Source organism: Uranotaenia lowii, chromosome 1 (assembly GCF_029784155.1).
Source record: "Uranotaenia lowii strain MFRU-FL chromosome 1, ASM2978415v1, whole genome shotgun sequence".
NCBI classification, from domain to species: domain Eukaryota; kingdom Metazoa; phylum Arthropoda; class Insecta; order Diptera; family Culicidae; genus Uranotaenia; species Uranotaenia lowii.
Window position 1 is genome coordinate 127,611,825 of NC_073691.1, and position 11,741 is coordinate 127,623,565.

At 38.4% G+C, this 11,741-nt stretch overlaps 1 protein-coding gene across 1 annotated transcript; it reads right to left on the reverse strand.

The window, feature by feature from the left end:
* Positions 1-992: 992 nt before the first annotated feature.
* On the reverse strand, positions 993-11,301 carry LOC129739936 (titin-like). The gene is made up of 5 exons (XM_055731487.1): positions 11,003-11,301; positions 8,591-10,898; positions 2,484-4,051; positions 2,175-2,408; positions 993-2,092 (listed from the first exon to the last, which is right to left on the reverse strand). The coding sequence occupies exons 1-5, from the start codon at positions 11,013-11,015 to the stop codon at positions 1,707-1,709; spliced, it is 4,509 nt and encodes a 1,502-aa protein (XP_055587462.1). The 5' UTR covers positions 11,016-11,301; the 3' UTR covers positions 993-1,706.
* Between the last annotated feature and the right edge of the window lie 440 nt (positions 11,302-11,741).

An 11,741-nucleotide genomic window follows, 5' to 3' on the forward strand; every position in this document is an offset into this window, starting at 1 on the left:
GTTCATATATTACACGTCCAAAAAAATATTTGCCTTATGCATATGAAAGCTGAAATTAATGCCTACATCATGAAGACAATAAATATTTTTTTGAATTTTTTTCTAATGAAATGGTCACAAAAAGTTCAAAAAAGTGGTCTAAAAAACCTACTTTTCATTCGATTGCTAGCAAATACTTTTTGAGCGGTGGTAGAGTTTAAAAAAAAATATGACTACAAACTTTATCAAAATTCTAACATTTTGCTGTCTTTAGATTTTTGATGCAACAAAAATTGAAATTACTGGAATTTTTCAAAGTTCACTACTTTGCGCATTTTTTTTTACAAATTGGAATTTCATCTCTTTTTGAGGTCGACCGTCAGGTTGTACCCGGATTTTCAGTGCTTTCACTTTGTTTGGACCAATCAAAAGCATGTTCATTGGAAAGCAAATTTAATCTACATTCTAGTGAGGTGCAACAAATCACGCTGTGAGATTTCACAAAAATATGAAAATTATAAACGTAAAATCATTCCTGAATTTCTAGAACTACAAGCAGCGCGTCCAGCAAAACGTGTTTGGTTGCTCTCCGAGTAGGTACGGTGGGTGGTGATTTGGGCAGAGAGCGAAGTCGACAGACGAAATAATGATGCGATCTACCATATCAGTTTATATCCACCACACATGACAGTGAACGCGGGAAAAATATTCCGCAGTGAAAATTAGGGGAATTGAAATAAAACCAATTTCAAAGGGTTATGAATCATGAACCATGAAATCAGCTCAAAAATAATCTATCAATCATTTCACCTAGTTTCGCAACCATTAAATGCAGTATAGTCGAGTTTTCGAAGAATATAAGTATATCCATATTCACGTTCACAGTGTAATTGCATCTTTACATTGATCTACATAGATTCCAAGTAATTTAAATGTAATGGATGGCAATCTAATATCAGAACTCTTTCCCTCTCCAGTGATAAACATTTCGGATAGGATTGAAAGACTGGAAAAACATTTTAAATTGTTTTATTCGAAGACAGGTTATCTGTATATTACAAATATAAAGTTACAATTCCAGTCAATGACCGTCATGAAAGGGTATCCTACGGTTCATTCAATTGTTGATAGCTCTTTTAACAATGAAACAGCACAAGCATTTTTGTTGGGTTCCACTGCATTGCAGGGTGCTACTCTAGTGTGCCTATGTGGCTAGCGCTGACCAGATTCTGGTGGCATTGAGCGCATGTTTTAAATTACGTTTCATATTGTAGGTCTCTCTGCAAAAACAGGCGAAAGCTCTTACCGTGTGAAAATCAATATATGTAACTGTTCTGGATTGGTTAGCATAATCCAATGGATGAACCCAGAAGAACAGCATGTACCTATTTCTCAGGGAAAATGAATGAAATAATAATAAGAATAATCAAAAGTTGTATGTCAAAAGAAAATTAACAAAAAATTCGAAAATTATACTAACTGTTTGAGTCTGTTAAATTTGTGTTCTCCAAATGTGAGTTTGAAACTAGTCGAAGGATTGAAGATATTCAACTAATATGTAAGCTTAAACTTAAAACTTATTATTAATGTAAAATGCACATTGAAATATTCTGGAAAAGATTCAACTTTCAGCCACAAATAAATCGAGGTGTGCGTGCCAATCTACAACTAAGTTCTCTAAACTGATCGGTTGCAGCTGTATCTTACACCATCACTTGCCGTGAAATTCAGTCCTGTGTATCGCGGAACTTCATGAGCAATTCAAATCGTTTATTCGTCCTCACTCCTTTCAGTATTTGGCTTTGCTTGTGTCTGCTTTGCTCGATCACGTTGCGTGCGCCATCGGGTTTGTCCTGCGAATTTTGCTCAGCGCTCTTACCCCTGAATGTGGCAGCAAACTGTTTCTGTCGCTTCTCCTGGCGTTCCACATCCGTGAGCAAAGGTCGGCTACCGTGAGCATCGGAACCGTGGAGAGCTTTCACTGGACCGCTGCTAATGAGAGCCTTGACAACAGATGGTTTACTGATCAAACTGCTGCTGCTGCTACTAGAACAAAATCCAAATTTTCCGGGCGATTTAGGTGGTGCAGTGCTTCCAAATGATGGCTTTTCAACTGTTAATAATAATGTTTGATTAGTAAAGCTTCACCTTTTAAGGGGTGATAAGTTAAAACTTTAAATGCAACGTTTACTTACTGCTGCGCACTAGTCCAGGGCTTTTGCAAGCAGAAGTCATTTCCTTAGCTCTCTGTATCTTACGGTTGTGCAGTGCATCGATCGACTCCATCTGATCAAATTGTTTCTGATGAATGCTTTTAAAGTTAGGGAGTTTGGTTAGTTTCGGCGGCTTCGGTGCTTCCGATGAATGTTTATCTAAATCTCTGTGTTCAGATAGGGCTCGTTTGCGGTTTGAACTAGTCATCGAAGTCTCTATTATAAAGAATACAGAAGGAAACAAATTTTAAAACATCCGCCCTGATAGCATAAAGAAAACTGAATACTTACTGCTGGCGCTCTCGTGCTTGAAACTCTTCTTTAAACGCTCATCTAAAGTGTCCACCAGAATAGTGCTGTTAGCCGGGCTGTGGAAGGTTACATTTTTCTTTGTGACATCGGCATCGCTGGCCGAAAGGGACCTCTTGCGGCTGTTCTGGATAAGTTTTTCGTGTACCTTCATTTTGGCAACCATCCTGAGGGGAGTGCTGGTGGCACTTTCTCTTTGAGAGCTAATTTTTTCTGTTGGATTGACCGATACAATTGGACTTTCAGTTATATCAATTATTTCGATGGGAACATTCGGAACTAGCTCGTCCGGTTTATCGGGAGACAAATTTTCGGATGGTTTGGTAGATTTCGAGTCTGGTGTTCTAGGAGTAGCCGGAATAGAAACAAGTTTTGATACAGGGCTGTTTACCCTTTTATCCGCTGTTTCCGGTATGATTTCTACCGACTCATCATCACGGTTTTGCTCTACCAAATTTTCAGAACCATCTCCATCCGCCAAATCCATCTCGTCGAAGGCAGGAGGACTGGTTCGATCCAAATCTTCTTCAGCGTCTTGCGAAACAGATGATTCTGCAGTGTTCTCAACTTGAACTACTGTGCTACTATCCGGTGCAAGAATTTCTCCGGGTTCTTCTTTATCTAAACCTTCATCGTATTCTTGAAGAAGTTGCTCGTCCTGCTTTTTCTCAACAACAGTCGATGATACCTCGGTAGTCGTGTCTTCCTCTACCAACAATGCTTCTGAAAAATTGCTGCTAGCTGACGTTTCCAATGTCGGCTGTGTTTCCACGGCTGCATTCAATGATTGTACTACCTTTTCTACCATTCTGTGCTGGTTAGTAATGATTGCATGTTCCTGATCCGCAAGTAAACCAGTGACAGCAGGCTGTTCTTCATCCCCATGCACATTAGCCATAACAGCTTGTTCTGGATCTGTAGGAGAGTCGGCAATAGCTGTCGGTTCTTGATTGTCGGGAACGCCGGTAACATCATTGCGTTCTGGAATGGCAGGTAAGGCTAAGATAGCTGGTTGTTCATGGGTCTCATGCATGTCAGTTAAGACTTCCTGATCTGGATCAACTTGCGAGTTGCAAATAGCAGTCTGCTCGTAATCCTCATGAATTTCGGTTACAATAGCATGATCTTGATCCTCTAGCATTTGTTCCAAGACAGATTCCATATCAGCTTCGCAGTCCCTCGCTTGTTGTTGAGTCTCTACATCTTCCATTATATCGGTAGTAGAATGTATTTCACCCAATTGTTGTTCTAAGGAATCGTCATGTCCTTCTTCTGCAACGATTTTGTCAGTTAAGCACGCATGATCGCCTGCTATTTTCAAGGGGTTCGAGCTTGCTATCTCCGTCATATCTCTGTTCGCTATCATCGGAGGATGATTCTCCGCTGCTGGCGCTGTTTGTTGAATATGAACCTCTTGAAAATTTGCCGCTTCCATTGGTTCTACTGTTTCTTGTTCTGTATGTATTGTTTCGGAAGCTGCTGCTCCATCTTTGGAGTCTTCCTGTGAGTTTTCGGGAACTGCTGCTTCCATTGCCTCGTTAGAGATTTTGCTGAGGAAATAACGTTCAAATTATTTTTAAATACAGCTGATTCTGAGCTTGTTACTCATATCCTCGTTCTATCTTCTTATCTACTCAAACGTTACAAGTGAAACACATACAAATATAAAGTTGTTTGCTTTTAACCCTCATCCATCACAGATTTTTCATCCGTTTAAGTTCGAGGATTGTCGATTTAACTGTACAAGGGAAATCTTGCGATGTAGAATAAATATAATTTTCGAGCAAAATTTATTGTTATTCCTCTACAACCAATTTATTTTAACGTTTTTTAAGTCGAATGAAATTGTCAACCAACCAGTGTTCACCTGACACTTATCAACAGTGCATATAGTGGAAAGATACCATCAAGTCACCATTCACCGCCCAGACACCATTTACCGCCCAAAATCACCCTTTTGTGTGTATTTCGAAAAAACTGGAATTTTTTCTCCAAAAATTAGACCTGTGTTCTGTGTCGGCATCATTGTTCGACCATTTCACTGAAAAATCATCACTTAATTATGCTAACTATAGCCAGAAATAAAATATTTGGTTTTTCGTTTCCGGTCAAATTATTGAATTCGACGCCTGTTAGCGAACTAAGCATAACTGTGCTCCTAGGGAAAAAGGGGTTTTGTTTACTAAATAGTACCTATTTGTCCTAAACTCGACTTGAAACGATAGTTTGATTTTTGTAGAATAGATTTGCATCGGAAAATTAGCGATTTTTCCAATAGTTGTTGTTTTTTGAAGCGTTTAGTGATGGGCGGTAATTGGTGTATAAATAAAAGTGTGGGTTCCTAATTACCGGTCACGCACAATCAAGCGTGAGTTTTCAAAAGGACGTATGTAACATCAGACAAAATCTGAGAAAAAGGAGGGACAAAATTATGTTAATATAAATAAATGCTATTTAAAGCTGTTTGATCTAGAATCAAGTTTTATCATGGCAGCTGTAGGAAAAACAATAATGTTTTAATTATAGGTTTGAGCATACTGGATTTTTTGCTGTTTCCTAGTGAATTCGTTAAAAAAAATATTTTACACCGTATTGTTGAGTTTTTTTTCACATACGCCATAATGATTCGTCGTTGTGACAGTTTAATATTTACATACACCCTTTATGATTCGTCGCTTGGACAAATTGTTTTCATTATGCGTCAAATCAGATACGTCGGTTTTTTCACATCATTGCAGATGCGTCAGATATCATTGCAGATACGACGGTTTGCTGCGATCCTATCTGCTGTGTGTGCGATATTATTTGTTTTGACAGATGCGTCGTTTTACCAAAAAGAGGTGTAAAGAAGAATTTCGAAAACACTGAGAAAAGATGACATAGGTCGTTTGTATATTTTTTTAGCTAACGGCATATTATTTTTTTTTTGTACAAACAGTTAATTCATACAGAAGAAAATAAAATTTACTATACCGTGCAAACAGTAACTCAATTTGTTTACTTTTGCGACATACGTCCTTTTGAAAACTCACGCTTGAATTTCTTTGTTTTTAACGCATGTATTGTGTCAAAAGTGTAAATTGTAAAGCCTAGTCCACACTAGGCAACATGAACTGCGATATTTGTTATGAGACGAACTTTGTTGTCTGTTGTTGTTGTTGGAAACCTGAGACGGTCTCAGTGTCTCCCGAAGAAAATGGGAGACGCTGAGACCGTCTCGAGACGAACCGTCTCCTAGTGTGGACTAGGCTTAAGAAGCATTTAGTTTGATTACGTTAGAAAATGACGTTTTATCGCTGAAAGAAACCGATTACTTGAGGCTGTTTGCCGGGAATCATCATTTTGTCAGTCAACGCACTTCGTTAAAATTTGTACAAAATTTGCGGGAAAGATTTCACAAAATGTATTCTCTCAAGATCCAAAATATGGTTTTGACAGCTCGTTACATGGACAATATTAAAAGGAACAGTTTCCGTTTTGTTAGATAGTTTTTCCTTAAGAAAACATTATCGATACCCGAAAAAGTCGAGTGGGCGGTAATAGGGCCAGTTGAACACCTCAACGTTTAGTTAATTATTTTTAAAAGCGTACATTTTTCGCATTCCACTAATTTTTTCATTTAAAGTAGAGCAGTTTTGAGATGTATTGGAAAAGAAAGCGAATAAAAATCTGCCGTCGTTTTTTTATTACACATGTTTGAAGTTGAAAAACCGCTTAACTGGGCGGTAGATGGTGACATGATGGTATTTCCTTTCAAGAGATACATGCGTTTCTATTATTAAAGATACAGACAAACAAACAAAAAACAAATTAAAAATTGAAGTTTTAATCATTTATTATTTATACAGCTAAGAAAATGTCAAAAAGGTGTCTAATTAAGTCTAAAAAGTTGTTGGCTGAACATCAAATTAAATTTCTTTGAAATATTGCGTTAGTTTGTTCTTCAAATGGTTCCTATAAGGTACACCGGGGCAAGCGCAAACGGATTTCACCATAGTTTCAACCAGGCCGCTCTCCGAATGTTAGTACTTAGTTCACGTGTTACTTCAAGCTAGTATGGGAGTGTATTGTTGCACTAACATACGGAACAGAGTATTTTTATTTAGGGTTCCAGGCCACTGCGGTATCCTACACTGAGGAAATACATCGTATGAGGTTCATAAGAAAATTTCATGAAATTTCGACATAAGAAAAAACATTGGAATACATAAGACGTTTATTCATTATGAAATGATGTCAGTAGCGTTCTTACGATTTTAAGATAATCTTAAGATAAAACTTTATATTTTTATGAAAACGACCTTGAACATCTTATGAATTTCATAAGACACGCTTATGAATTATTATTAGGAATTTAACCCGCACACTAAGGTTATTCTTTTCGTCAGCTCTCTCTCTCTTCACATTCTCACAGCCGTTTAAAAATACTTCAAGCTAATTTTAATAAACGATATTGTTAATAGAACTGAACGTTGAAAAAAGTAACAAATATTTTTGGGCGACCGTGCGGGAATGAAAACAGAGAGCCAACAAAAAGAATAATGCTGGAATTCGGGCATCTGTTGAAAAATAAGCATTATATTAATTGTACTTTCCTAAACTGAAAATAATTATTAATTACCTAGGGAATGAAGAATCAGACCAGCTAGCTAGGGAAAGATCTCAGGGCCTGTTAATTGGACCTGAACCTTTCTGCAGAGTATCGAGGAGTGCCTTGGATATGGAACTCAAGAACTGGGAACATTATTGTCTCCAACTGGAGAACAGCAGAGGGAGTAGCTAGGAGAAAAGATTTATTGAAACCAAGCGCGCGACTCTCCAAAAACATGTTGAACTTAAGTAAGCACGAGTTAAGTAATACACAAGCCTTTTGACCAGACATTGTCCAACAAAACAGCATTTCAAAAGAATACACATTATTCAAAACGATGACTGTCGGTTCTGCGGGTTCGAAAAAGAAGCGTATACTTGGGGCAAAGTTGATAAGCGTACAAGACATATGTTTGAATATCAGCCGCAGCCCTAAGAAGGTTATATCATACATCTTTGATATCATACTCGATTGGGATAAAATGTTTAATCAGCAATCAACTGTCAATTCAACCCATAGTGCAGGTGAACTTGATAGCATACAATAACACGGGGTAACTACCACAATAGATCACCTACTGGTCGCAGTGCGCTCTCCCCTTCAAGAAAAAAAAATGTTTGGTGGGTACTTTAATTGATTTTATGCTAACCAGTGTGGCTTTTAAAAATCGTTTTGATATCTGACTCCTCACGCTGCGCGTTCGAACTTTAAAGACATATTGTCCTTCACGCTGTCGCGTGGCGGACGGGGCTAACCCATGCTTTCACGCAGACCTATGAAGCCTCGGCAGACCTAGACCAAAGTAATAGGGCCGTCGCTTCCGACGGCGGTTTGGCGTTGTTTGTATAGAGATATATTCAATTTTCTGGGAAATGGTCCTTCTGGCGAGACTATTTTTGGGAAATCATAAATTCTGGTGAAAAAAAATTTGGAAAATGGTTCATTCTGATTAAAGTTTTCCGGTGAATGGTTTTCCAGAAAATAAAATTCTGGTAAATAGTACAGTCCGGTAAATTGTACTTTCGGTAAATGGAATTCCGGTGAACAGTATACAACCACTAGGACTTATTTGAATTTGAATTGAATTTTGATTTAAACAATTCCGAAAATGAAAATAACTAGTCAATGTGCTCTACAAAATCTACGATAAAAACAACAATTAACGCTTTAAATAATCAACATTGAACATATGTATGTCTTGCCAACAACTAATTTTCTATTAGGAAAGGATTTACCACTAAACAAAATGAAAAACGCCAATGGTTTGTTATCTCTAAGATTTTTAATTCAAGTTTTGTAACACCAAAAGAAAAAATTCGAACTTTTCGAAAAAAAAAACTAAAATATAAAAAAGGATAGTAAATATTAAGTCAGCGCTAATAAAATTAAGAATTCAATCTCACTAACGATAAATTCATGTAAGATATAGGATTTCAAATGTAAATCGAGACGAGCAAGAGGGAACTCCAAAGACAATATGTAGGCTAGTTTAACTTACCCTGTTTCAACACCTTCGGTCTCGTCGTTCTCATTCTTTCCATCAGCTACAGATTTCGCATCCACCCGAGCAATTTGTGGTTGAATCAAGGTATTATCCACAATAGTTTTTATTTCTTCTTGTGGAGCAACGTCTGATTCCGGTTTCTTTGACACAGGTTTTGGTGAGATTGACGATTCTGCTTCAGGATGGTTGGTATCATCTGAATCCTCTTGTTTTGCTGCCAACGTCTTTCGGCGAGCGATGGGTTGTTTTTGCTTAATGATTGCTGTTGAAGGCTCGATGTCATCCTCTCCGAAAAACTTTTTCGGTTTAATTTTTCGACCTGAACGGCTACTGCCGATGGATTCCTCCGGTTGGATGGCTTCAACTGCCATGGTTTGTCGACGTGGGGTTTTAGGAACCTTCGGTGGTTCAGGCGATTTATGCGAGAGGCTGGCTGCTATGGTTTTGCGACCTCGCTTTGGTATTTCTATAGGATCGGATTCCGGAGACTGTTTTGGCTCATCGGCTTTGTCGTTAGACGCTTCCTTTCGAATTGGTTCAGCCAGCATGGGTTTTTGTCGTGGCGTTTTGGAATCTTTTTGTACTTCAGATGAATCATCTGAATCGATGGCAGCGATTGTTTTGCGATTACGTTTCGGTACCTTATCAGTGTCATTATCTGAAGGATTTACCGATTCATCAGCATGGTTTGTTTTCCGCTTTATTGCGGACCTGGGAGAATTTTTAGTAATGGCTTCTACGGTACCGTCTTTTGTTTTGGAAAGAGATACCGCCGAAGTGCTACTGACAGGATCCTTTTCGTTAACTAAAAGTTTATGATGATGGTCATTGATACCACGTTTGGTGACAAATCCTTGACTGCTGTTAGGGGAAATATCTTCTGATTTGTTTTCATGCTCTGCTTGTTGCTTCTTTTTTGGAGGAGATACTTTTGGTGATTGTTTTTTAGATTGATTTTTTATTGGGGACGCTGTTTTGCGGAAAGGAGAGATTGCCTTTTTTATAGGCGATACAATTTTGCGAACCGGAGAGATAATTTTTTTAACGGGCGAAGCCAATTTGGAAACAGGAGAAAGAAGCTTTTTAATGGGAGATTTGGCTTTTGCGGTTGTTAGGGACTTCGAAATGGTCTCTTCTTCGTCTTCGACAAATTCTCCGAAGTATTTCTTAGGTTTGATTTTTCGACCGGAGCGTGAGATTCCAGCATCCGAAGAGAATTCATCTACTAGCTTAGTGATTTTCGGGGTTCTTGTTTCTTGATCCGGAGAAGTATCTCGCACAGGAGCCATTGATCTACCCCGCTTAGACGGAGTTTTGGTAGCATGCTTTTCGGTTGTTGAAGGTGAAGTCACGATGGCTTCTGATAAAGATTTTCCACGATTCGGTGTTTTTGTTGGTACTTTCGTTACAGGTTTCATATCAGGTGATGTTTCACGAGCCTGTTTCTCCTTTTTCGTTACTAGTTCTACAATTTTTTCTTTCTTAGTAGGAGTTTGTTTAGGCTGCTGTTTTTCAGAAGGTAAAGCCAAAGGATCTTCTTCGGTTTTCTTAGAAGAGACATGCCGTTTTGGTGACACTTTTCCATCATCTATATCATGAATACCTCTTGCCATCAAGCGTCCACGGGCCTTCGGGGTTTTAGTAGTCGTTTCCTGTTCTAGTTCTTTCGGGGCCATCGATTTGCGCGGAGTTTTTTCAAACAATTCCTTTTTAGGCACTGGAACAACAACATCTTCAAATTCTTTCAAGTGAGCAGGAACTTTTATCTTTCTGCCTGTTCTGGAAGTTCCTGGACCAGCAGGATTTTCCGCTTCCATGTCGGATACAGTTTTACTCACTTTAGGGGAATCCAACTTCTTAGAATTGTCTGGGGTTCCAATGTTATTCTTCAGTAATGTCTTTCGTGCAGACTTTTTGCCGACATCCATTTTTGGTTCCTTAGCCGGGGAATCATCCGCAACTTTATGCGTCGTCTTGCGACCTTTCTTGACACTGTCAGCTTCACCATCTTTTTTAGCGGACTTCGCTGTCATTTCCTGCCGACCATTCTTAACCGGGGTATCATCCTTCAAAATAGTTTTACGAACCGACTTTTTAGACGTTTCTTCCGTCGAAATTTTAGGGGAAGAAATTGCCAACGCCTCAGACTTTTTCAAAGCAGAACCGCCTACCGAACCCAACTTTTTAGTATCAAGCGGTGAATCGTCGAAATGAGCAGGACGCTTAACTTTCCTCCCGGATTTGGTCGCTCGGGCGGAATCGAGTTGGACTGCGCCATCTTTCAATGGCGTTTCTTTGGCTCCTGAATTATCGAGAACAAAAAAAATACAAAAAGAACACAAATATCGGGTATTAAAACCATAACTTGCACAATTTGAAAACAAAATTTAAAATGCGTCTTCTTACCTCTTGAACTCATGCTTATTTAAATGGCAGCTGGCTGAAACAAAATTATTCAACACCGGCAGCGTAAAAAACCCACTAAAAAGCGCTCGATAGATATAATGCGCCACCCGATGAAATGAAGCACAATTTTTGCAAAGCCACACAATTATAATTGGATAACAATTCGCGCGTCAGTTTCTAGTTTTAAGGATGTTGTCATCAAACATTAGGATAAAATGCAACGGAACGCGGTCCAAACTAATCTTTTCACTCGATCGTTGCGTTCTGATGGCTGCTGGCGACCTTTTGAACGTTAAAAATTTTTTATAGGGCGAAAAACAAGGATGAGAAAACAAGGGCGAAAAAATAAGAAGCACCGCTTCCAACGACGAACACTGCACTCAGGCAAATTCTTATTATAATTTTCATAAGATGCATCGTATGAACCGCTTTTTAGAGTGTAAAATAATGTTTCATAAGAGTCTTATGGAATTCTTTCAATTTTCAAACGATGTTCTTATGAAAAATAGAAGAAACGGCTTTGTGAAAAAAATAATGAACACTTTCATTCATGGCATAAGTTTTTTTTTCTCATCATCTAACAGTACGAAGCAATCGCCAGTTCATAGTTATTATATATAGTTTCCCTTCAATGTTAAATCACTGACCATAGTTAAATGTTATTGTTATCTTCGGAATGGTAAGTTTGATTTGATGGGTTTGGTGTGATCGTTTAATATATTAGTAAACTAAATTACAT

Excerpts from the sequence above, each read along its gene's own strand:
- LOC129739936 (XM_055731487.1), bottom strand. Across the intron at positions 4,052-8,590 it reads ACCGAAGGTGTTGAAACAGG|CAAAATCTCTAACGAGGCAA; the intron begins GTAAGTTAAACT and ends TTATTTCCTCAG. Across the intron at positions 2,409-2,483 it reads CAAGCACGAGAGCGCCAGCA|AGACTTCGATGACTAGTTCA; the intron begins GTAAGTATTCAG and ends TCTTTATAATAG.